Source organism: Ictalurus furcatus, chromosome 8 (genome assembly GCF_023375685.1).
Source record: "Ictalurus furcatus strain D&B chromosome 8, Billie_1.0, whole genome shotgun sequence".
Taxonomy (NCBI): Eukaryota; Metazoa; Chordata; class Actinopteri; order Siluriformes; family Ictaluridae; genus Ictalurus; species Ictalurus furcatus.
In genome coordinates this window covers 1,675,906-1,701,193 of record NC_071262.1, presented here as the reverse complement: position 1 = coordinate 1,701,193, position 25,288 = coordinate 1,675,906, and the positions used below count along the sequence as shown (strand labels likewise).

Genomic DNA, 25,288 nt, shown 5'->3' with positions numbered 1-25,288 from the left:
TTTTATGACTGACTCAGATGATTAACTGGGTGTCCTTCTAAGCCAGATATTTATTAGAAAACATTTCCTTTCATTACAATGATACATCAGCCGTTAGTGCCTTGTTTTAGAAAGCTCAATATGGAAATACAGTTGGAACATGAGACAAACACCTGTTGTGGAGAAATGCCGTTCTTTAATGCGATTCGCCGCTTTGGGAGTCGCTATAGACCTCCGAAGGCACAAGGAAGATTCGTGTCTCGTGTGCATGTCTCTGGCTACAATCAGTTCATGACAACTGGAGCGTGTGATAAACGTTTATTCAGCCTCTGTTCTCACACTGTTTGTTTTACACATACCACTTGGGTAAGAAAAACGTCCGGCATTTTCCTCTCCACATGTGCAGCTTCCCTGAAAAAAATCAATTCCCTTTAAAAACATACTGTTTTTTTTTTGTTTTTTTTTTCTCAGATCCAGTGTAGAGGGAAAAAAAAGTGCAAACAAAAAGGAAGAGGAGGATCTGGAAAGTGAGGAAAGGAGGGAGTGAGAGGAGTCCATATAAAGAAAGAGGAGGACATACAAGACCACAGTAACAGAGAGATTCTACAAGCTATACGTTTCCCAGTGCTCGCAGTAAGATACCGTAGGTAAGTTATAGAAATGTCTTTGTGTGTGTGTGTGTGTATGTGTTTTTTTTTTTAAATGTTGCTCTATTTTTTTTCAAAACGTTTCGTGATTGCGTTTTTACTCCACAGTAAAAGAGGACTGGACGTGTGTCAGGATGGCAGGCACTGGACTGAGAGTGCGTTACTGGCTCACACTGATCTCAGGTTTGTTCGAGTGTTTGTGCTTCGCCGGCATCCTGTTCGGATGGGCCTCGCTGGTGTTCGTGCTCAAGAGTGACGGCTACTTCAGCTACCTGTGTGTGAACAGTACAGTCAATGGGACCGTTACGAAAGGTACAACGCACACATGCGCTTACATTGCCGTGCGGCGTGAGCAATCACGTGATGCGTGTCTGTTTTAGATTGCAGTGAGCAGGATGAGCAGCTCTCCATTATCTTCACCATCGCCTCCTTCATGAACAACTTCTTCGCTCTGCCCAACGGGTTCGTGTTTGACCGTTTTGGCACCACGGTGACCAGACTCCTAGGAATGTGAGTCTTGAACTCGATATTTAAAAAAATGTTTCCTTTTTGGATAATCAGGCATTTGATGTGACGTACGTTGTTTAGAAGAATATTTCTTACATGTGCTGTGAAAACCCCAGCAGGTATGATATTATTCAAGTTATGTCAGTCTAGGGTTAAGAAAAACGGGTCAGAATTCATTAGCGACGTTCACGTACAACGTATTCTTGACTCTGAGTGATCTGTTTAGGATCATCCCACATCCCATCCAACCAACTTTTTAAGCCCTGTTCAGTATTAACATCCAGCTCGGGTGAGTCGATCACTAGCTGACATCCAAGAAGTCACATTTCGTCATTAGGATGAAAGGACGGCCAAATCTGACAAGAGCAACCTGAGACCTTTTCCAAAACAAACTCAAACATATTAGCCAATACCAATCAAACCCATCTACTGAACTGTCAGGTGTTCAGATTGCTTGATAAAAACTTTATATATTTATGTCTATACTTGCATAACTTGCCTTTTGGGCAAGATTTGCTCATCTAATCATGTTTCATATGCTTACAACGATCACACAAACGACACGAGAGAGAGAGAGAGAGAGAGAGAGAGAGAGAGAGAGAGAGAGATTTAATTGTGTGCTCAAAAGCAGAGCAGTACCTGATATTTCAGGATGTCCACGTCTGATCGTATCACACAAGATGAATGTTAATAAAAAGTGTGTGTGTGTGTGTGTGTGTGTATGGGGGTTGGGGGGTGGGGATTTGGGAAAGCTTAAGCCTTTTGAAATGTGCCAACAAACAGGAACTTTGTTTCGTAACGGGATGTCTTGTATGTTGGCCAGCTTGCACTGTGAGCAAATGCACATGCAGAGAATGTACAAGTACGTTAACTGATTATTAAATGAATATAAATTTTATCCAGTTGATTGGCGTCAACTGCAACTGAGCTATCGTTCTGATTATTACTGGAGAGGGAGGGGGGGAGGGGGGGGGATTTGCAGGGTGCATAGTGTTTCCATAGAGACACAGAGTAACCAGAGAGAATGGAAAAACCCTGGAAAGTATTCCTCTTGCTGTGAGAAATAGAGAATATATTGTTTTTGAATACATTGTGTGTGATCTAGTAACTTAATAGCATTTATATATGGTGTGTTTGCGCTAGACGGGTTCAAGGGGTATATTTGCCACGTATTAAAAAAAAACATTTCGATTACAGAGAAGTGTAAGTTTAAGCAGGAAGCGTGTGTGTGTGTGTGTGTGTGTGTGTGTTTAGACTAGTGTGAACTAAGATAAGCTGTGCCCCTGGCCTCACATAGGTCAGAGCAGAGACACTCAAAGCTCCAATAACAGTTTGTTTTCACTAAGAAGCCAAGAGGAAATGAAAAAATGTGAGGCACAAATGGAGGAAATTGTAGAAGATTGTTTAGGAAAGGACAGGAAAAAGAGCCATTACATTTTAATCAAACTAACTAAATAAATAAAGAAAGAAACACTAGTATATGGTATGTGGTGCGCCTTTTTCATACCAGCTCTCGCTACTCTAAATCTGAATTTTCTAGTTTTACGGCACGTGTTTAATTGGTTTCTTGTACTTTCCTCTTCCTTTAGATCTATCTACACCACCGGGACCGTACTGATAGCCTTCTCAAACGCTGGTGAGGCATCGCATGACCGATTTCTATCGGTTCGCAGAATTTAGTCAATATTGGATGGTTTTGGAAGGCACAGAGTTGAGCGGCATGAGCACAATCGGACATAGTCCTTGCTACAGAACCAAAGGTCCACGGGGCGGAGCTGGATCTGATCCAACGGCTCCTATGAGTCTAACCCTAGCCCTAATGCTTAACCCTAACTCACACAACATCAAACCACACATTAAAGATACTCATCCAGCCTGAATCGTACCGAGTTATAATCAACGGCAGCTGGATTTAGGGGCTGAACTCTAACTTCGTAGTAGTAAGGTCAGGATAAGTCCGGGACTCCATTTAAATATTTCACACATCGGGCAAACGGGTACCGTATGTGCCTATTAGAGCCATAAGAGCCTGTTATTCCTGAGTTTCCATCCACCATCCACATCAGTTATACTGCGTTAAATCCCACAAAGTCCCAGATTACGATTCAGGTACTCATTTTAAAGCCGAGAGTTTAACGGGTTAAAATGTAGCTTTTATGTAGAATAGCTTTATGTCGACAGGACTTTACCTAGTTTGATTAATATTGCAGTCAGACGCAAGTTGATCTTATTTGGACTTGTTTAGAAGTATTTAGGGTTTGGATTAATCCAGTTCACTCACTCATTCAAACAGGAGTAGGTGCAACTATAAATTCAAACTAAATAATATCTATAATCACTGTAACAGCTTTCATAGCGTTTAATCCTAATTCATTTTCCACCAGTGTCATGTCATTAATATCGGTACGTTTAAAACACCTAGATGCTTGTGAATCATATATATTTAGTGGTTTAACGAATCACTGACTTTGTGTTTTGGGAACTATGAGCAGTATAATAGTGTATTAAAAATGACTCTCTCTCTCTCTCATACAGCACTATCAGTCCTCCTCTACCCTTCTCTCTCCCTTATTGCAGTTGGAGGAATTCTTTTCTTACTCACTAACATGCAGGTATAACTTTTTTCATTTTGTGAGTGTGTGTGTGTGTGTGCGATTGTTCCCCCATGTCGTGCCCAGGGTTCCCTTCTGAGTCTGGTTCCTCTCAAGGTTTCTTCCTCATATCATCTTATATACATCGTTTCTGTAAAGCTGCTTTGAGACAATGTCTATTATTAAAAGCGCTATACAAATCAAATTGATTTGAATGGAATAATCTCGGTTCTTACAACAAATGAGCTCATACCATAGACCATTTTGGCTGCTCTGCCAATGATGTGCTTTTCTAGTGTGTGTTTGTCAGTCCAGAAGGTCACATACCACACACCATTCCGTACACGTCTTGTGTTTGGGTCCTGTAAGGTCACGATGATTAGCTGCTCTCTCTCTCTCTCTGTCTCTGTCAACACAATCATGCTCCCATTTACCAGTTCCAACATTTCCACTCGCTCTCCAGGTTGGAAATCTCTTTGGAGCCCATCGGTCCACTATCATCACTCTGTATAACGGAGCCTTCGACTCTTCCTCTGCTGTCTTCCTTGTCGTCAAGGTGAAATCAAATCAAATCAAATAAAAGAAAAGAAAAGGTGTGGTGTAAAATGGCTTAATTTGTTTGCGATGCTAATTAAGATGATGATGTGGTCTTTGATTGTCCTCAGTTGCTGTATCAAGACGGCGTGTCCCTCCGTTCCTCGCTCATCTTCTTGTCCTGTTGCAGTGTTGTTCATCTGATTCGCACCTTCCTGCTGATGCCTCGCAGACACATCCCCTACCCTCTCCCTGAGAACTACACCTACGGGTAAACTACGCAAAAAAAAAAGGCGTCAAAAAACAAATCGGTGATCATTTTCAACGTCCGCACTGACTGTGCCCAAAAAACCCCGGATCGTCCTATTACAATCGAAACCCGTTCTGCGTAAATGATACGAACGCGCCTTATATCCGTAAAGCGTAGTGTTTGCACGCGTTCTTTTTATCATGTAGTCTATAAGTCAATTCTAGCTCGCTTTAGTTTGAAACATTTCACCGTTTCGTTTTCTATTTCAGGCCGGGACGTGGGGACGCTCGGACTTCTAACGAGTTGGAAAACGTCAACGCTAAGAACAGCACCCGGAATTACGAGGCTACAGAGACAACGCCGTTTAAAGAAGACGGTCCTACCAAGACCGCCACTCCAGACATGTCAGGTGAAGAGAGGCTCTGAAATCCGTCCATGAACCGCTCAGGTTCCAAAACTACACCGCTGAGGTCCAGACCTCTGCGTCGTCGTGGCGAATTACAGTCGTGTACGGCAGGAAGGACGAATAAATATTTATTTATATTCCTTTCAGAGCGAAGCTTCAGAGGCTGTGTCTTCTCTTGGTTCTTCGTATGGCATCTGCTGTGGTTATCGATCATGCAGCTGAGACACTACCTGTTCATTGGGACCCTGAACCCCATGCTCAACCGCCTAACAGCTGGTGACCCAAGCCTCGGTACACACAAACACAAACACACAGACGCACACATACTCACTGCAATGCACACGCGAATAAATATTCTCATCGAGTGTGTACTTCTGCTGTGCTGTTTTTCCTTAGTGAGCACGTACACCAATGCATTTGCCTTCACTCAGCTGTGTGGGATACTGTGTGCCCCCTGGAATGGGCTCATTATGGACCGGAACAAAGGAAAACCCAGGGAAAAAGGTCTGGATTGATCACTTATTGACGCTTGTTATTTACAGTACTCATTAATTAGGTGGTTAAACGCACATTTCCGCCATTACTTATTAATACACTCGAGGTAAAAATGATTCCTCTTTCTATATATGTGTTGCAGGCCAGAGCGAAAGTGAGGCGGACCTAAAGGCAGCCGTATTGTCTCTATGCGTGACAGCGATGCAGTGTGTGCTCTTCTCCCTGTGCGCTAGTATTCCTCTACTACCCCTGCAGTATCTCACCTTCATACTACAGGTTATCAATAGGTCCTTCCTGTATGGAGGGAACGCAGCTTTCATCAGCGTGGCGTAAGTCCACACGTACAAACAACCCTAACCCGTTTTACTCCCCCTCTCAGTTTACTAAAATCTACTTCATTTAAAACAAATCTAAACAGCAATTCAGAACAGAACTGTTGAAGAACCCCCCCCCCCCGCTTTTTTATTATTTATTTATTTATTATTTATTTATTTATTTTTAGATTAAGCCTCTGTTAAGTGGGTTTGACATTTGAATGATTTTTTTTTTTAGTCCTCATGCGAGCTTTGGTAGGCCAACACACCTATACAGTCCCCTCCAAAAGTATTGGAACAGCAAGGCCAATTCTATTGCTTCCGTTGTACGTAGCGTACGCTGGAGACATTCGGGTTTGAGACCAAAAGACGAACATAAGACGAAAGATTTCAGCTTTCATTTCTTCGTATTTATCGTATCTAGATGTGTTAAACAACTTTAAAAAAAAAAACAAAAAAAAACATGCCGCTTTTTTGTTTGAACCCACCGGTCGCGATTAAAAATATTGGAACGTGACTGATAGTTGGTTTTTGCTGACCAGGTGTGTCCTGTTAAATTGAATGCTTGACGAATGAATAGTTCTCGATGCCTACTCTTGGTCTGAGCCCTAGGTTTCGCCTGTGAAGACTGACTTTGTTGTTAAACGGATAAACGAACGAAACGGATAAACGAACACGGAGGCTAGAGAGCTGTAGCTGAGGAAGAAAAGTGAGCCGTTTTGAAGCTGAGAAAAGATGGAAAATCGATTGGGCGTAGCCAATACAACAACTGGGGACGTCTTGAAAAAGAAAGAAACCACTGGTGTATTAACAAGCGGACATGGAACAGGACAGCCGAGGATAACAACAGCGCTTGAAGACAGAAACATTACGAGACCTGTGATAGAAAAACCCGAAAACAACGGTCGGTGACATCACCAACAAACCACTTTCACTGGACAGGGGTGAAGGTCTCACAATCATATAGCAAAAGCAACAGAACTGGCCTTGCTGTTCCAATACTTTCGAAGGGGACTGTAATACCGAACGGTAATCTTCAGAAATGTGCTACGGATATCTGAAGAAAGCTTGGCTTTTTCACCACTTTGGGGTTAAGGAGATAACGGGATGAGGAGGAGCGTGGAACGTGGAAACTCCTTTCTCCTGTCTTGCATGAACTAGTAGATGTTCTTCATTGGTCGATTGTATCTACATGCAAATGTGTGCCACGTTCATCTACGAGCCTCCTCAAAACTTTTACCCTGAATTTATACCTTTACCCAAACTGACCTGACAAATCAGTGTCTTTAGTAGGTACACAGTAAAAGTCGAGGAGTCAAACATCACTGAATATAGCAGCAGTGTAAGACTGTAGATCTCATGGAAGCTTAATACACAAACAACAAAGACAGAACCTTCGCTTAGGAACTTAATGCTTACGTGTACGTGTAATAATTCTTTTTGTGGACCTTTTTTTATTTCTGCTGTACACCACTGTGTCTATCCAGGTTCCCTCCTGCACATTTCGGAAAGCTGTACGGAACAGTGATGGCTCTCTCGGCGCTGCTGTCCGTCCTACAGTATCCCTGTTTCTCTCTCATCACTGGACCTCTTGGTGGAGATCCATTTGCGGTGAGTCACACGTTCACGTGGCTTTCTCCCTTTCGCTCACACACTTCACGCTCAGCATATTCAATCATATCCAACACTTGGCTGGATCAGATCTCGGAACAAACAGAACACAAGCCAAAATATCAATTGCGCTCGGATTTGGATTAAGCAAAACGAATATCCAGAGAAACATTAAGACTTTTTTTTCTTTTTCGCCTTTCCGACTCACGTTTGTGTGTTAATATTATCTCAGCCAGAGATCGCACGCTGATGGGAGTCTTTCTGTACCACAGGTTAATGTTGCTCTGACCGTCCTGAGTTGCCTGGCCTTTATACATCCTCTCTCTGTTTACCTGCACTGCCGGCGCCAAGCGGCTCGACGGACCAAAGCTGATAAAACTACCTCCTCTTAAATAGCACGTGTCCATAAAGGGAATGCGATGAACCAACCTCATGGCAAATAAATGCTAAACCAAGGTGGTGTTTATATATGGAAAATACTGATTACAATATTGTTCTAATGTAAACAAGGAGCAGCTATTTTCATGTTTATGGATATTTAAGTTTTCACCGATGTTCTGTACAAAATGTTTTTGTTTTCTGCGCTGCATTATAGTGCAGTAATGCAGTACTTAAGCACCTTATTATATACACACTTAAGGACATTTTAAGGCAATGTTTAATTCTTGTCTAGGACTTAAAAGGGACCACTAAGAGGTCTTAAAACATAAAGAGTGCAGTAAAAGTAGCAAGGGGCAAAGCAGTGTATAATAAGGTAACTGTGCTGTGGTGTGTGATGATATGCTGCCCCCTACAGGACAAAACAAAGTCTGCTAACTGAGCTTGTGCTGGGTTTCAGGGTTGTACTGTATACATTACTCTAATAAATAAAATAGAGACCAAAATAAATAAATAAAAAGGGACTAAGTGCGTGAATTCAAGTTACTACAAAGCTGTTCTGGTACAGATATGTCATAATTAAAACTTTGATGAAACCTGGGTACTTTGTAAGCGGAAGGACTGAATGTGAGGAAGCAAAACAAATTATTTGTATTTTTCCGACTTTCACAGATTCCTATGAACAACATAACTGCTTTTCCACTACACTAGAACGAATGTTGTTGTTTTTGTTTTTAAAGATTTTTAAAAAAATATTCAGCTCGGACTGTTTTTTTTCCCTGTCCCTAGATGTGTCTCTGTATGTGATTTCACTAAAACTTAAAACTTAATAAAAATACAAATAAAATAAAATGGGAAAATGTTTTTGAGTATTCTCAAATTATTCCACGCTGTAGAACCAGTCAAGAACTTTGTAGCTCTCCGGCTCCGACGTGCACCCTTTCTTTGTGCTTTCGCAGGTAGGTTCTGCGAGTGAACTTCAGCTCACAGAGGTTACACGCATGTGGCTTCTCACTGGCGTGTGTGAACATGTGTGAATACAGGTGACTCGACTGTTTGAACTGGCGCGAGCATACGGTGCACGAATACGGCATGGCCCCCGTGTGTATGCGTTTGTGTATTTCCAGCGAAGCCTGGCTGACGAACGATTTATTGCACGTCTCGCACGTGTAAAGTTTTTCCGGCTTGGCCTCGGGTAAGTCCCTTTCGATCTGGTGGACGCTGTGCAGGTGTAGTCTCAGGTTGTCTGTCCGGTTGAAGCTCATACCACACCTGTCACAGATATGCGGCGTTTGCTTGGTGTGTACCAAGAGGTGGCGCAGGAGGTGGTATTTCTGGATGAAGCCTTTGCCACAGTGTTCACAAATGTGCATCTTCTTCCCCGCGTGCCTCAACAGGTGTCTTTTCAGATACGGCAGGTGAGTGAACTTCTGGCCGCACTCGTTGCAAACGTAGTCCATCTTGCCGCTATGGCTGAGCTGGTGGATGCGCAGGTTGGAGCTGCTGGTGTAGTGCTTGCCGCACTCGTCACATCCAAATGGCTTCTCTCCTGTGTGTGAGAGCATGTGCCTCTCCAATATGGCTTTGCACCGGATGCTCCGACCGCATATTTCGCACTCGATGGGAACGGCTTTACGAGGGCTCGCTCCCTCTTTTTCCTTAACTCGTGGCTTGCGTGATCCCTCAGGAGGTTGCTCCGGCTGATCGGACTCCCCGAGTAAATTTATTAAAGCTTGAGCTTTCCGCTTCGGAGTCACTTTGACACGCCGCTTTTTTGGCTTCTCTTTCACGTCCTCGTCGTTGTCGAAGGACGCAGGATCTGAACGCCTGCGCTCACTTCTACTGTTTTTGGTTTGACGCTCTGCAGAGTCTTTAGCGGCTTCGTCCTCTGACGCGCCACCGGACGTGGGCGCTTTCTTTGTGACCCCATTTCTGGATTCCTGGTCTGAGCCCTTCCGTGGCGTCTTCGCCCGACGTCTCATCCTTTGTGACGCTTCCGTAACGTGCTCTTCCAGCTCAGACTCGCTTTTAACTGTGGCGATATCGCTACGTCCCGGTGTCTTTCTGACGCTTCCTCTCCTTCGAGGCATTTCTTGGTGTGAACTCTTCCTCGACCGACTCCTGGCCGGTTTAGTGCGATCTCCTCCTTCAGGCTTTTCTGGAACGTCGTCTACATCACTGCTGATTGGGCTCATATAGCTGTACGTCCTACTCTGACCGTCTTTCTGCTCTGTCGGTGAGTCCTTTCCGTCTGATGCATCGTCGGCATCCTGACCGAGTTCGTTTAAGGACAATGTTTTCGGTGAACCGTGCTGCTCCGTCGTCTTTCCTAGAGAGGGTGGAGTCAGAGAGACGTCATTATCCGAATCGTCACTGGCCATCGGGGAGCTAAGAGGTCATGAGAAGATGAAGGATAAAATTGAGAATTAGACCAGGATATGATTCCAGTCATCAAACAGTAGATGATGGGAATGCTAGAAAAGTCAGGATGCCAAACGAGAAAACCTGAACACAACGTACACGATTTCACGATTATAAGCAACATGAAATCAAAATGTACTGCATTATGCTTTTCATGATGGATGATTCCAAAATACAAGGCAATCCTAACAAAAAACAAAACAAAGCTGTTCCAGTGTGCAAAAGAGTTGAAACTAGGTCATTTAAAGCATACTTCCATATGCACAAGTTACACTGGAGTGGTTCAAAACCACAGAATGGCCCAGTCAAAGCCCAGCTCTCAATATGATTTAATCTGAAGATCTGTGATGAACTCTACATCAGCAACAATTTCCAGTAAGCCACTTGTATGCAAAACTACATTCGAATGGTTTCATGAAAAATTACACTGTATCGTATACGCCGATCAGCCATAACATTAAAACCACCTGCCTAATATTGTGTAGGTCCGCCTCTCCTTGTTCCACCAAAACAGCTCCGACCCGTCGAGACTCCACAAGGCCTCTGAAGGTGTGCTGTGGGATCTGGCACCAAGACGATAGCAGCAGATCCATTAAGTCCTCTAAGTTGCGATGGAGGTGGGGCCTCCGTCGATCAGCACACCCCAGGATTGAGATCTGGGGAATTCAGACACCGCGTCAACACCTTTTGCTCTTGTCATGTTCCCCATGCTCCATACGCAGCAAGCTGTGATGCACTGTGCGTTCTGACACCTTTCTATCAGAGCCAGCATTAACATTTTTCAGCAATTTGTGCTACAGGAGAGCTTCCGTGTGATCGGACCAGACGGTCTAGTCTTTGCTTCACACACGCATCGACGAGCCTTGATATGAGCGCCCACGACCCTGTCGCCAGGTCACCGGTTATCCTTCCTTGGACCACTTTTCGTAGGTACTAACCACTGCATACCAGGAACACCCTACAAGACCTGGCGTTTCGGAGACGCTCTGACCCAGTCGTCTAGCCACTACAATTAGGTCCTTTGTTCAGATCCCTATGCTTGCCCATTTTTCCTGCTTCCAACACATCAAATTTGAGAACTGACTGTTCACTTGCTGCCTAATAAATATATCCCACAGCTCGACAGGTGCCAGTGTAACGAGATAATCAATGCTATTTACTTCACCTCTCAGTGGTTTTAATGTTATGGCTGATCGGTGTATATAACCTGTTCATGGAAGGGGCTGCAGTCCAGACCTACAGTAATTAGACTACCTACATACCAACATACATACCTACATACATACATACAGCGTGAACACTTCATCTGTGAGAGTAAGTCAGAAAGCTGGGCTGAGAAGACTGGTGGAAAGTTAGTGAAATACCTGCGCGGAGGTGAGTCCACTAGAGGATCAAATCCTGGAGACGTAACAGAAGAATCGATCGCTTCAGTTTTGTCGGAGAAAAAATGAAGAAATTCACCACAGGGCGTGGGAGAGGGGTCAGGTCCAACAGCCCGAGAAGGATTTAGCTCAGAATCAATAATACTAAACAATACATTAGGCCGATTTGCATTGACAGCTATTCATTTGGAGAGAGAATATGATTTCACCTCTTTCACTGACCTCTGATCATTTATTAATCATAAGAGACATGCAGTTTATCTTTCTTCCCCTTAAGCTCCGTTTTCCTGCACTCGGGTGCAATCATTAAGTCACGGCTGAAGACTAGCTTTCTTTTGAACTCTCCTGGGCTTGAGTGAGCGACAGTGTCTAAGGTAAGAGAGCAAGTATTATTACAAACTTCACCCAGCTCAGCACAGTATCCATATCGTTATTACAAGCATCGATGAAAAGATCCCGATAATGATCTGAGAACAGACTAGCAGTAGAGGCGTGGATGACACGAGAAATGTTCTTAGGCCGAGAGATAGAAGATGAAGGACAGAAACAAAGACATTCATACAAAGCTGAATAAGGAGGAGAAATACCAGAATCGACAACCTCAAGATTAGTTACAGGAAAACCACAGGACAAGTGTATGACCTAAATTATGACAAGATTCAGGGATTCAAGAAGACGTAAAAAAAATCTTTTACCAATGGTTTAGCTGGACAACAGAGATGAATGTTAAATCCCCCAAGAATCAGCAAGCGATCACAGCGAGACACTAAATCAGACACGAACTGAGAAAACTGATCGACAAAAGTCCTTGTGAAATTTAGGGACCTGTACACCAGAGCACAAACAACAGGACCTTAAAGCTCGAGAACGTGTCAATGTTCCGGATCCTGCATTTGAATTTATTACTAAAAATTGTGGCAACGCCTCCACCAAGTCCAGAGGTCCTCGGAGTGCTGAAGAAAGCGTAGTCCGGGGGACAGAGCTCGCCTAGAGCAGTGAAGTCGCCAGGGCTGAGTGTAATGACTGTGAAATTAAAAAACTCATTTAATATAAGAGACTTGTTCGTTCACGAAGGCCAATTTCATTTTCAAAGGCTCCAAATTATTTATTATTATACCCCCCCTTGTCCCACCTGGGCGGACCGGGCGCCGGCGAGACGAGGAGTGAGCTGTTTCATTCTTAACATGGCTTTCATCTGAATTTTTATTTTTAAAAAGAGCATTTCGGAATGGACTTCATTTTAATGGACTCCTTTCATTTTAGTCCAAACTTTGTGGATTTAAGTAAGTGTAACACAGAATAAGGTAAGTAAACACGAATCATTATAAGTAATCAAAACAATCCATTTTTACCCGCAAATGGTTTTTCAATTTCAATTTTTTAATTTTTTTTTTTAAATTTCATTTAGAAAATGGAATAATCTGATCGTTCAATTCAAGTACATTATCAGCAGTAACCCGAGTTAGAAATAATTGACATGAATTTCAGAATTGTAAAACACGGTGTTCGTCGAATCCACCCGAGTGTCATCCGAACACGTGCTCACAAATTTGCATATATTTAAATAGGGACCTAGAAACAGTATAGTATAAACGGTATAGAAGATGGATGGAAAATGTAAATAAATAAATAAATAAATAAATAAATAATTAGATCCCTGATTTTTCAGTATGGTCCCAGACTTTTGGACTCTGATGTTTAAAAAATAAATAAATAAATAAAATTATAATTATAAATAAACATTCACTCAAATCCCAAGTTTGTATTAATGTGCTAATTCGAATGCGTTATCATTTCTGTAGTAACTCGTTCAAAGGGACTTGCATGGCTCACACGCTCACACATAATCTACGGATTTAAAAACAAAAGCGTCGTTATCTAACGAAGACGAAAGGTCTAAATGAGGTTTATTTTCTGTAACGAGGCGTTTATTTAACACTTATCGAAGGACTCAGCATTTTATAATAGTAATGTTAATGTTTATCAGATTTTCATAAAGAGAGGATAGTGAGGGAAGGACTCCAAAAGTTTGTGACGGTTCTCTTTATTTAAAAAAAAAAAGTGTTTTATGACTGACTCAGATGATTAACTGGGTGTCCTTCTAAGCCAGATATTTATTAGAAAACATTTCCTTTCATTACAATGATACATCAGCCGTTAGTGCCTTGTTTTAGAAAGCTCAATATGGAAATACAGTTGGAACATGAGACAAACACCTGCTGTGGAGAAATGCCGTTCTTTAATGCGATTCGCCGCTTTGGGAGTCGCTATAGACCTCCGAAGGCACAAGGAAGTTCATGACAACTGGAGCGTGTGATAAACGTTTATTCAGCCTCTGTTCTCACACTGTTTGTTTTACACATACCACTTGGGTAAGAAAAACGGCCGGCATTTTCCTCTCCACATGTGCAGCTTCCCTGAAAAAAATCAATTCCCTTTAAGAACATACTGTTTTTTTTTTGTTTTTTTTTTTCTCAGATCCAGTGTAGGGGGAAATAAAAGTGCAAACAAAAAGGAAGAGGAGGATCTGGAAAGTGAGGAAAGGAGGGAGTGAGAGGAGTCCATATAAAGAAAGAGGAGGACATACAAGACCACAGTAACAGAGAGATTCTACAAGCTATACGTTTCCCAGTGCTCGCAGTAAGATACCGTAGGTAAGTTATAGAAATGTCTTTGTGCGTGTGTGTGTTTTTTTTTATTTAAATGTTGCTCTATTTTTTTCAAAACGTTTCGTGATTGCGTTTTTACTCCACAGTAAAAGAGGACTGGACGTGTGTCAGGATGGCAGGCACTGGACTGAGAGTGCGTTACTGGCTCACACTGATCTCAGGTTTGTTCGAGTGTTTGTGCTTCGCCGGCATCCTGTTCGGATGGGCCTCGCTGGTGTTCGTGCTCAAGAGTGACGGCTACTTCAGCTACCTGTGTGTGAACAGTACAGTCAATGGGACCGTTACGAAAGGTACAACGCACACATGCGCTTACATTGCCGTGCGGCGTGAGCAATCACGTGATGCGTGTCTGTTTTAGATTGCAGTGAGCAGGATGAGCAGCTCTCCATTATCTTCACCATCGCCTCCTTCATGAACAACTTCTTCGCTCTGCCCAACGGGTTCGTGTTTGACCGTTTTGGCACCACGGTGACCAGACTCCTAGGAATGTGAGTCTTGAACTCGATTTTAAAAAAATGTTTCCTTTTTGGATAATCAGGCATTTGATGTGACGTACGTTGTTTAGAAGAATGTTTCTTACATGTGCTGTGAAAACCCCAGCAGGTATGATATTATTCAAGTTATGTCAGTCTAGGGTTAAGAAAAACGGGTCAGAATTCATTAGCGACGTTCACGTACAACGTATTCTTGACTCTGAGTGATCTGTTTAGGATCATCCCACATCCCATCCAACCAACTTTTTAAGCCCTGTTCAGTATTAACATCCAGCTCGGGTGAGTCGATCACTAGCTGACATCCAAGAAGTCACATTTCGTCATTAGGATGAAAGGACGGCCAAATCTGACAAGAGCAACCTGAGACCTTTTCCAAAACAAACTCAAACATATTAGCCAATACCAATCAAACCCATCTACTGAACTGTCAGGTGTTCAGATTGCTTGATAAAAACTTTATATATTTATGTCTATACTTGCATAACTTGCCTTTTGGGCAAGATTTGCTCATCTAATCATGTTTCATATGCTTACAACGATCACACAAACGACACGAGAGAGAGAGAGAGAGAGAGAGAGAGAGAGAGAGAGATTGATTGATTTAATTGTGTGCTCAAAAGCAGAGCAGTACCTGATATTTCAGGATGTCCACGTCTGATCGTATCACACAAGATGAATGTTAATAAAAAGTGTGTGTGTGTGTGTGTGTGTGTATGGGGGTTGGGGGGTGGGGATTTGGGAAAGCTTAAGCCTTTTGAAATGTGCCAACAAACAGGAACTTTGTTTCGTAACGGGATGTCTTGTATGTTGGCCAGCTTGCACTGTGAGCAAATGCACATGCAGAGAATGTACAAGTACGTTAACTGATTATTAAATGAATATAAATTTTATCCAGTTGATTGGCGTCAACTGCAACTGAGCTATCGTTCTGATTATTACTGGAGAGGGAGGGGGGGAGGGGGGGGGGGATTTGCAGGGTGCATAGTGTTTCCATAGAGACACAGAGTAACCAGAGAGAATGGAAAAACCCTGGAAAGTATTCCTCTTGCTGTGAGAAATAGAGAATATATTGTTTTTGAATACATTGTGTGTGATCTAGTAACTTAATAGCATTTATATATGGTGTGTTTGCGCTAGACGGGTTCAAGGGGTATATTTGCCACGTATTAAAAAAAAACATTTCGATTACAGAGAAGTGTAAGTTTAAGCAGGAAGCGTGTGTGTGTGTGTGTGTGTGTGTTTAGACTAGTGTGAACTAAGATAAGCTGTGCCCCTGGCCTCACATAGGTCAGAGCAGAGACACTCAAAGCTCCAATAACAGTTTGTTTTCACTAAGAAGCCAAGAGGAAATGAAAAAATGTGAGGCACAAATGGAGGAAATTGTAGAAGATTGTTTAGGAAAGGACAGGAAAAAGAGCCATTACATTTTAATCAAACTAACTAAATAAATAAAGAAAGAAACACTAGTATATGGTATGTGGTGCGCCTTTTTCATACCAGCTCTCGCTACTCTAAATCTGAATTTTCTAGTTTTACGGCACGTGTTTAATTGGTTTCTTGTACTTTCCTCTTCCTTTAGATCTATCTACACCACCGGGACCGTACTGATAGCCTTCTCAAACGCTGGTGAGGCATCGCATGACCGATTTCTATCGGTTCGCAGAATTTAGTCAATATTGGATGGTTTTGGAAGGCACAGAGTTGAGCGGCATGAGCACAATCGGACATAGTCCTTGCTACAGAACCAAAGGTCCACGGGGCGGAGCTGGATCTGATCCAACGGCTCCTATGAGTCTAACCCTAGCCCTAATGCTTAACCCTAACTCACACAACATCAAACCACACATTAAAGATACTCATCCAGCCTGAATCGTACCGAGTTATAATCAACGGCAGCTGGATTTAGGGGCTGAACTCTAACTTCGTAGTAGTAAGGTCAGGATAAGTCCGGGACTCCATTTAAATATTTCACATATCGGGCAAACGGGTACCGTATGTGCCTATTAGAGCCATAAGAGCCTGTTATTCCTGAGTTTCCATCCACCATCCACATCAGTTATACTGCGTTAAATCCCACAAAGTCCCAGATTACGATTCAGGTACTCATTTTAAAGCCGAGAGTTTAACGGGTTAAAATGTAGCTTTTATGTAGAATAGCTTTATGTCGACAGGACTTTACCTAGTTTGATTAATATTGCAGTCAGACGCAAGTTGATCTTATTTGGACTTGTTTAGAAGTATTTAGGGTTTGGATTAATCCAGTTCACTCACTCATTCAAACAGGAGTAGGTGCAACTATAAATTCAAACTAAATAATATCTATAATCACTGTAACAGCTTTCATAGCGTTTAATCCTAATTCATTTTCCACCAGTGTCATGTCATTAATATCGGTACGTTTAAAACAGCTAGATGCTTGTGAATCATATATATTTAGTGGTTTAACGAATCACTGACTTTGTGTTTTGGGAACTATGAGCAGTATAATAGTGTATTAAAAATGACTCTCTCTCTCTCTCATACAGCACTATCAGTCCTCCTCTACCCTTCTCTCTCCCTTATTGCAGTTGGAGGAATTCTTTTCTTACTCACTAACATGCAGGTATAACTTTTTTCATTTTGTGAGTGTGTGTGTGTGTGTGCGATTGTTCCCCCATGTCGTGCCCAGGGTTCCCTTCTGAGTCTGGTTCCTCTCAAGGTTTCTTCCTCATATCATCTTATATACATCGTTTCTGTAAAGCTGCTTTGAGACAATGTCTATTATTAAAAGCGCTATACAAATCAAATTGATTTGAATGGAATAATCTCGGTTCTTACAACAAATGAGCTCATACCATAGACCATTTTGGCTGCTCTGCCAATGATGTGCTTTTCTAGTGTGTGTTTGTCAGTCCAGAAGGTCACATACCACACACCATTCCGTACACGTCTTGTGTTTGGGTCCTGTAAGGTCACGATGATTAGCTGCTCTCTCTCTCTCTCTGTCTCTGTCAACACAATCATGCTCCCATTTACCAGTTCCAACATTTCCACTCGCTCTCCAGGTTGGAAATCTCTTTGGAGCCCATCGGTCCACTATCATCACTCTGTATAACGGAGCCTTCGACTCTTCCTCTGCTGTCTTCCTTGTCGTCAAGGTGAAATCAAATCAAATCAAATAAAAGAAAAGAAAAGGTGTGGTGTAAAATGGCTTAATTTGTTTGCGATGCTAATTAAGATGATGATGTGGTCTTTGATTGTCCTCAGTTGCTGTATCAAGACGGCGTGTCCCTCCGTTCCTCGCTCATCTTCTTGTCCTGTTGCAGTGTTGTTCATCTGATTCGCACCTTCCTGCTGATGCCTCGCAGACACATCCCCTACCCTCTCCCTGAGAACTACACCTACGGGTAAACTACGCAAAAAAAAAAGGCGTCAAAAAACAAATCGGTGATCATTTTCAACGTCCGCACTGACTGTGCCCAAAAAACCCCGGATCGTCCTATTACAATCGAAACCCGTTCTGCGTAAATGATACGAACGCGCCTTATATCCGTAAAGCGTAGTGTTTGCACGCGTTCTTTTTATCATGTAGTCTATAAGTCAATTCTAGCTCGCTTTAGTTTGAAACATTTCACCGTTTCGTTTTCTATTTCAGGCCGGGACGTGGGGACGCTCGGACTTCTAACGAGTTGGAAAACGTCAACGCTAAGAACAGCACCCGGAATTACGAGGCTACAGAGACAACGCCGTTTAAAGAAGACGGTCCTACCAAGACCGCCACTCCAGACATGTCAGGTGAAGAGAGGCTCTGAAATCCGTCCATGAACCGCTCAGGTTCCAAAACTACACCGCTGAGGTCCAGACCTCTGCGTCGTCGTGGCGAATTACAGTCGTGTACGGCAGGAAGGACGAATAAATATTTATTTATATTCCTTTCAGAGCGAAGCTTCAGAGGCTGTGTCTTCTCTTGGTTCTTCGTATGGCATCTGCTGTGGTTATCGATCATGCAGCTGAGACACTACCTGTTCATTGGGACCCTGAACCCCATGCTCAACCGCCTAACAGCTGGTGACCCAAGCCTCGGTACACACAAACACAAACACACAGACGCACACATACTCACTGCAATGCACACGCGAATAAATATTCTCATCGAGTGTGTACTTCTGCTGTGCTGTTTTTCCTTAGTGAGCACGTACACCAATGCATTTGCCTTCACTCAGCTGTGTGGGATACTGTGTGCCCCCTGGAATGGGCTCATTATGGACCGGAACAAAGGAAAACCCAGGGAAAAAGGTCTGGATTGATCACTTATTGACGCTTGTTATTTACAGTACTCATTAATTAGGTGGTTAAACGCACATTTCCGCCATTACTTATTAATACACTCGAGGTAAAAATGATTCCTCTTTCTATATATGTGTTGCAGGCCAGAGCGAAAGTGAGGCGGACCTAAAGGCAGCCGTATTGTCTCTATGCGTGACAGCGATGCAGTGTGTGCTCTTCTCCCTGTGCGCTAGTATTCCTCTACTACCCCTGCAGTATCTCACCTTCATACTACAGGTTATCAATAGATCCTTCCTGTATGGAGGGAACGCAGCTTTCATCAGCGTGGCGTAAGTCCACACGTACAAACAACCCTAACCCGTTTTACTCCCCCTCTCAGTTTACTAAAATCTACTTCATTTAAAACAAATCTAAATAGCAATTCAGAACAGAACTGTTGAAGAACCCCCCCCCCCCCCGCTTTTGTTTATTATTTTATTTATTTATTTATTTATTTATTTATTTATTTTTAGATTAAGCCTCTGTTAAGTGGGTTTGACATTTGAATGATTTTTTTTTTTAGTCCTCATGCGAGCTTTGGTAGGCCAACACACCTATACAGTCCCCTCCAAAAGTATTGGAACAGCAAGGCCAATTCTATTGCTTCCGTTGTACGTAGCGTACGCTGAAGACATTCGGGTTTGAGACCAAAAGACGAACATAAGACGAAAGATTTCAGCTTTCATTTCTTCGTATTTATCGTATCTAGATGTGTTAAACAACTTTAAAAAAAAAACAAAAAAAAACATGCCGCTTTTTTGTTTGAACCCACCGGTCGCGATTAAAAATATTGGAACGTGACTGATAGTTGGTTTTTGCTGACCAGGTGTGTCCTGTTAAATTGAATGCTTGACGAATGAATAGTTCTCGATGCCTACTCTTGGTCTGAGCCCTAGGTTTCGCCTGTGAAGACTGACTTTGTTGTTAAACGGATAAACGAACGAAACGGATAAACGAACACGGAGGCTAGAGAGCTGTAGCTGAGGAAGAAAAGTGAGCCGTTTTGAAGCTGAGAAAAGATGGAAAATCGATTGGGCGTAGCCAATACAACAACTGGGGACGTCTTGAAAAAGAAAGAAACCACTGGTGTATTAACAAGCGGACATGGAACAGGACAGCCGAGGATAACAACAGCGCTTGAAGACAGAAACATTACGAGACCTGTGATAGAAAAACCCGAAAACAACGGTCGGTGACATCACCAACAAACCACTTTCACTGGACAGGGGTGAAGGTCTCACAATCATATAGCAAAAGCAACAGAACTGGCCTTGCTGTTCCAATACTTTCGAAGGGGACTGTAATACCGAACGGTAATCTTCAGAAATGTGCTACGGATATCTGAAGAAAGCTTGGCTTTTTCACCACTTTGGGGTTAAGGAGATAACGGGATGAGGAGGAGCGTGGAACGTGGAAACTCCTTTCTCCTGTCTTGCATTGAACTAGTAGATGTTCTTCATTGGTCGATTGTATCTACATGCAAATGTGTGCCACGTTCATCTACGAGCCTCCTCAAAACTTTTACCCTGAATTTATACCTTTACCCAAACTGACCTGACAAATCAGTGTCTTTAGAAGGTACACAGTAAAAGTCGAGGAGTCAAACATCACTGAATATAGCAGCAGTGTAAGACTGTAGATCTCATGGAAGCTTAATACACAAACAACAAAGACAGAACCTTCGCTTAGGAACTTAATGCTTACGTGTACGTGTAATAATTCTTTTTGTGGACCTTTTTTTATTTCTGCTGTACACCACTGTGTCTATCCAGGTTCCCTCCTGCACATTTCGGAAAGCTGTACGGAACAGTGATGGCTCTCTCGGCGCTGCTGTCCGTCCTACAGTACCCCTGCTTCTCTCTCATCACTGGACCTCTTGGTGGAGATCCATTTGCGGTGAGTCACACGTTCACGTGGCTTTCTCCCTTTCGCTCACACACTTCACGCTCAGCATATTCAATCATATCCAACACTTGGCTGGATCAGATCTCGGAACAAACAGAACACAAGCCAAAATATCAATTGCGCTCGGATTTGGATTAAGCAAAACGAATATCCAGAGAAACATTAAGACTTTTTTTTCTTTTTCGCCTTTCCGACTCACGTTTGTGTGTTAATGTTATCTCAGCCAGAGATCGCACGCTGATGGGAGTCTTTCTGTACCACAGGTTAATGTTGCTCTGACCGTCCTGAGTTGCCTGGCCTTTATACATCCTCTCTCTGTTTACCTGCACTGCCGGCGCCAAGCGGCTCGACGGACCAAAGCTGATAAAACTACCTCCTCTTAAATAGCACGTATCCATAAAGGGAATGCGATGAACCAACCTCATGGCAAATAAATGCTAAACCAAGGTGGTGTTTATATATGGAAAATACTGATTACAATATTGTTCTAATGTAAACAAGGAGCAGCTATTTTCATGTTTATGGATATTTAAGTTTTCACCGATGTTCTGTACAAAATGTTTTTGTTTTCTGCGCTGCATTATAGTGCAGTAATGCAGTACTTAAGCACCTTATTATATACACACTTAAGGACATTTTAAGGCAATGTTTAATTCTTGTCTAGGACTTAAAAGGGACCACTAAGAGGTCTTAAAACATAAAGAGTGCAGTAAAAGTAGCAAGGGGCAAAGCAGTGTATAATAAGGTAACTGTGCTGTGGTGTGTGATGATATGCTGCCCCCTACAGGACAAAACAAAGTCTGCTAACTGAGCTTGTGCTGGGTTTCAGGGTTGTACTGTATACATTACTCTAATAAATAAAATAGAGACCAAAATAAATAAATAAAAAGGGACTAAGTGCGTGAATTCAAGTTACTACAAAGCTGTTCTGGTACAGATATGTCATAATTAAAACTTTGATGAAACCTGGGTACTTTGTAAGCGGAAGGACTGAATGTGAGGAAGCAAAACAAATTATTTGTATTTTTCCGACTTTCACAGATTCCTATGAACAACATAACTGCTTTTCCACTACACTAGAACGAATGTTGTTGTTTTTGTTTTTAAAGATTTTTAAAAAAATATTCAGCTCGGACTGTTTTTTTTCCCTGTCCCTAGATGTGTCTCTGTATGTGATTTCACTAAAACTTAAAACTTAATAAAAATACAAATAAAATAAAATGGGAAAATGTTTTTGAGTATTCTCAAATTATTCCACGCTGTAGAACCAGTCAAGAAGTTTGTAGCTCTCCGGCTCCGACGTGCACCCTTTCTTTGTGCTTTCGCAGGTAGGTTCTGCGAGTGAACTTCAGCTCACAGAGGTTACACGCATGTGGCTTCTCACTGGCGTGTGTGAACATGTGTGAATACAGGTGACTCGACTGTTTGAACTGGCGCGAGCATACGGTGCACGAATACGGCATGGCCCCCGTGTGTATGCGTTTGTGTATTTCCAGCGAAGCCTGGCTGACGAACGATTTATTGCACGTCTCGCACGTGTAAAGTTTTTCCGGCTTGGCCTCGGGTAAGTCCCTTTCGATCTGGTGGACGCTGTGCAGGTGTAGTCTCAGGTTGTCTGTCCGGTTGAAGCTCATACCACACCTGTCACAGATATGCGGCGTTTGCTTGGTGTGTACCAAGAGGTGGCGCAGGAGGTGGTATTTCTGGATGAAGCCTTTGCCACAGTGTTCACAAATGTGCATCTTCTTCCCCGCGTGCCTCAACAGGTGTCTTTTCAGATACGGCAGGTGAGTGAACTTCTGGCCGCACTCGTTGCAAACGTAGTCCATCTTGCCGCTATGGCTGAGCTGGTGGATGCGCAGGTTGGAGCTGCTGGTGTAGTGCTTGCCGCACTCGTCACATCCAAATGGCTTCTCTCCTGTGTGTGAGAGCATGTGCCTCTCCAATATGGCTTTGCACCGGATGCTCCGACCGCATATTTCGCACTCGATGGGAACGGCTTTACGAGGGCTCGCTCCCTCTTTTTCCTTAACTCGTGGCTTGCGTGATCCCTCAGGAGGTTGCTCCGGCTGATCGGACTCCCCGAGTAAATTTATTAAAGCTTGAGCTTTCCGCTTCGGAGTCACTTTGACACGCCGCTTTTTTGGCTTCTCTTTCACGTCCTCGTCGTTGTCGAAGGACGCAGGATCTGAACGCCTGCGCTCACTTCTACTGTTTTTGGTTTGACGCTCTGCAGAGTCTTTAGCGGCTTCGTCCTCTGACGCGCCACCGGACGTGGGCGCTTTCTTTGTGACCCCATTTCTGGATTCCTGGTCTGAGCCCTTCCGTGGCGTCTTCGCCCGACGTCTCATCCTTTGTGACGCTTCCGTAACGTGCTCTTCCAGCTCAGACTCGCTTTTAACTGTGGCGATATCGCTACGTCCCGGTGTCTTTCTGACGCTTCCTCTCCTTCGAGGCATTTCTTGGTGTGAACTCTTCCTCGACCGACTCCTGGCCGGTTTAGTGCGATCTCCTCCTTCAGGCTTTTCTGGAACGTCGTCTACATCACTGCTGATTGGGCTCATATAGCTGTACGTCCTACTCTGACCGTCTTTCTGCTCTGTCGGTGAGTCCTTTCCGTCTGATGCATCGTCGGCATCCTGACCGAGTTCGTTTAAGGACAATGTTTTCGGTGAACCGTGCTGCTCCGTCGTCTTTCCTAGAGAGGGTGGAGTCAGAGAGACGTCATTATCCGAATCGTCACTGGCCATCGGGGAGCTAAGAGGTCATGAGAAGATGAAGGATAAAATTGAGAATTAGACCAGGATATGATTCCAGTCATCAAACAGTAGATGATGGGAATGCTAGAAAAGTCAGGATGCCAAACGAGAAAACCTGAACACAACGTACACGATTTCACGATTATAAGCAACATGAAATCAAAATGTACTGCATTATGCTTTTCATGATGGATGATTCCAAAATACAAGGCAATCCTAACAAAAAACAAAACAAAGCTGTTCCAGTGTGCAAAAGAGTTGAAACTAGGTCATTTAAAGCATACTTCCATATGCACAAGTTACACTGGAGTGGTTCAAAACCACAGAATGGCCCAGTCAAAGCCCAGCTCTCAATATGATTTAATCTGAAGATCTGTGATGAACTCTACATCAGCAACAATTTCCAGTAAGCCACTTGTATGCAAAACTACATTCGAATGGTTTCATGAAAAATTACACTGTATCGTATACGCCGATCAGCCATAACATTAAAACCACCTGCCTAATATTGTGTAGGTCCGCCTCTCCTTGTTCCACCAAAACAGCTCCGACCCGTCGAGACTCCACAAGGCCTCTGAAGGTGTGCTGTGGGATCTGGCACCAAGACGATAGCAGCAGATCCATTAAGTCCTCTAAGTTGCGATGGAGGTGGGGCCTCCGTCGATCAGCACACCCCAGGATTGAGATCTGGGGAATTCAGACACCGCGTCAACACCTTTTGCTCTTGTCATGTTCCCCATGCTCCATACGCAGCAAGCTGTGATGCACTGTGCGTTCTGACACCTTTCTATCAGAGCCAGCATTAACATTTTTCAGCAATTTGTGCTACAGGAGAGCTTCCGTGTGATCGGACCAGACGGTCTAGTCTTTGCTTCACACACGCATCGACGAGCCTTGATATGAGCGCCCACGACCCTGTCGCCAGGTCACCGGTTATCCTTCCTTGGACCACTTTTCGTAGGTACTAACCACTGCATACCAGGAACACCCTACAAGACCTGGCGTTTCGGAGACGCTCTGACCCAGTCGTCTAGCCACTACAATTAGGTCCTTTGTTCAGATCCCTATGCTTGCCCATTTTTCCTGCTTCCAACACATCAAATTTGAGAACTGACTGTTCACTTGCTGCCTAATAAATATATCCCACAGCTCGACAGGTGCCAGTGTAACGAGATAATCAATGCTATTTACTTCACCTCTCAGTGGTTTTAATGTTATGGCTGATCGGTGTATATAACCTGTTCATGGAAGGGGCTGCAGTCCAGACCTACAGTAATTAGACTACCTACATACCAACATACATACCTACATACATACATACAGCGTGAACACTTCATCTGTGAGAGTAAGTCAGAAAGCTGGGCTGAGAAGACTGGTGGAAAGTTAGTGAAATACCTGCGCGGAGGTGAGTCCACTAGAGGATCAAATCCTGGAGACGTAACAGAAGAATCGATCGCTTCAGTTTTGTCGGAGAAAAAATGAAGAAATTCACCACAGGGCGTGGGAGAGGGGTCAGGTCCAACAGCCCGAGAAGGATTTAGCTCAGAATCAATAATACTAAACAATACATTAGGCCGATTTGCATTGACAGCTATTCATTTGGAGAGAGAATATGATTTCACCTCTTTCACTGACCTCTGA

At 43.2% G+C, this 25,288-nt stretch overlaps 4 protein-coding genes across 6 annotated transcripts; 2 read left to right on the top strand and 2 right to left on the bottom strand.

Annotated features, from left to right (window-relative positions):
• The first annotated feature begins 481 nt into the window (after nt 1-481).
• Nucleotides 482-8,236, top strand: LOC128611028 (equilibrative nucleobase transporter 1-like). 2 transcript variants are annotated; one of them, XM_053630246.1, is made up of 13 exons: nt 482-626; nt 735-938; nt 1,007-1,136; nt 2,723-2,769; nt 3,669-3,745; nt 4,188-4,280; nt 4,390-4,529; nt 4,778-4,917; nt 5,062-5,205; nt 5,311-5,418; nt 5,552-5,738; nt 7,211-7,334; nt 7,607-8,236. In XM_053630246.1, the coding sequence occupies exons 2-13, from the start codon at nt 761-763 to the stop codon at nt 7,724-7,726; spliced, it is 1,488 nt and encodes a 495-aa protein (XP_053486221.1). In that variant the 5' UTR covers nt 482-626; nt 735-760; the 3' UTR covers nt 7,727-8,236. The 2 variants fall into 2 exon arrangements, with proteins under 2 accessions (XP_053486221.1, XP_053486220.1); XM_053630245.1 differs by having other exon boundaries at nt 5,062-5,418.
• A 378-nt stretch (nt 8,237-8,614) lies between these two features.
• Nucleotides 8,615-10,093, bottom strand: LOC128611242 (zinc finger and BTB domain-containing protein 17-like). The gene has a single exon (XM_053630619.1). It carries the CDS (start codon nt 10,091-10,093, stop codon nt 8,615-8,617), a length of 1,479 nt encoding a protein of 492 aa, XP_053486594.1.
• A 3,731-nt stretch (nt 10,094-13,824) lies between these two features.
• LOC128611032 (zinc finger and BTB domain-containing protein 17-like) lies at nt 13,825-23,873 on the bottom strand. Its single transcript, XM_053630253.1, has 2 exons — nt 20,688-23,873; nt 13,825-13,932 (listed from the first exon to the last, which is right to left on the bottom strand). Exon 1 carries the CDS (start codon nt 23,636-23,638, stop codon nt 22,160-22,162), a length of 1,479 nt encoding a protein of 492 aa, XP_053486228.1. The 5' UTR covers nt 23,639-23,873; the 3' UTR covers nt 13,825-13,932; nt 20,688-22,159.
• LOC128611029 (equilibrative nucleobase transporter 1) lies at nt 13,918-21,781 on the top strand. 2 transcript variants are annotated; one of them, XM_053630247.1, is made up of 12 exons: nt 13,918-14,169; nt 14,271-14,474; nt 14,543-14,672; nt 16,258-16,304; nt 17,204-17,280; nt 17,723-17,815; nt 17,925-18,064; nt 18,313-18,452; nt 18,597-18,953; nt 19,087-19,273; nt 20,756-20,879; nt 21,152-21,781. In XM_053630247.1, the coding sequence occupies exons 2-12, from the start codon at nt 14,297-14,299 to the stop codon at nt 21,269-21,271; spliced, it is 1,593 nt and encodes a 530-aa protein (XP_053486222.1). In that variant the 5' UTR covers nt 13,918-14,169; nt 14,271-14,296; the 3' UTR covers nt 21,272-21,781. The 2 variants fall into 2 exon arrangements, with proteins under 2 accessions (XP_053486222.1, XP_053486223.1); XM_053630248.1 differs by having other exon boundaries at nt 13,918-14,474; nt 18,597-18,740; nt 18,846-18,953.
• Nucleotides 23,874-25,288: the final 1,415 nt, after the last annotated feature.

Excerpts from the sequence above, each read along its gene's own strand:
- LOC128611028 (XM_053630245.1), top strand. The coding sequence starts at position 761 with ATGGCAGGCACTGGACTGAGAGTGCGTTACTGGCTCACACTGATCTCA. Across the intron at positions 5,419-5,551 it reads AGGAAAACCCAGGGAAAAAG|GCCAGAGCGAAAGTGAGGCG; the intron begins GTCTGGATTGAT and ends TATGTGTTGCAG. Across the intron at positions 7,335-7,606 it reads TTGGTGGAGATCCATTTGCG|GTTAATGTTGCTCTGACCGT; the intron begins GTGAGTCACACG and ends TCTGTACCACAG.
- LOC128611242 (XM_053630619.1), bottom strand. The coding sequence starts at position 10,093 with ATGGCCAGTGACGATTCGGATAATGACGTCTCTCTGACTCCACCCTCT.
- LOC128611029 (XM_053630247.1), top strand. The coding sequence starts at position 14,297 with ATGGCAGGCACTGGACTGAGAGTGCGTTACTGGCTCACACTGATCTCA. Across the intron at positions 17,816-17,924 it reads CTGTCTTCCTTGTCGTCAAG|TTGCTGTATCAAGACGGCGT; the intron begins GTGAAATCAAAT and ends GATTGTCCTCAG. Across the intron at positions 18,065-18,312 it reads CCTGAGAACTACACCTACGG|GCCGGGACGTGGGGACGCTC; the intron begins GTAAACTACGCA and ends TTTCTATTTCAG.
- LOC128611032 (XM_053630253.1), bottom strand. The coding sequence starts at position 23,638 with ATGGCCAGTGACGATTCGGATAATGACGTCTCTCTGACTCCACCCTCT.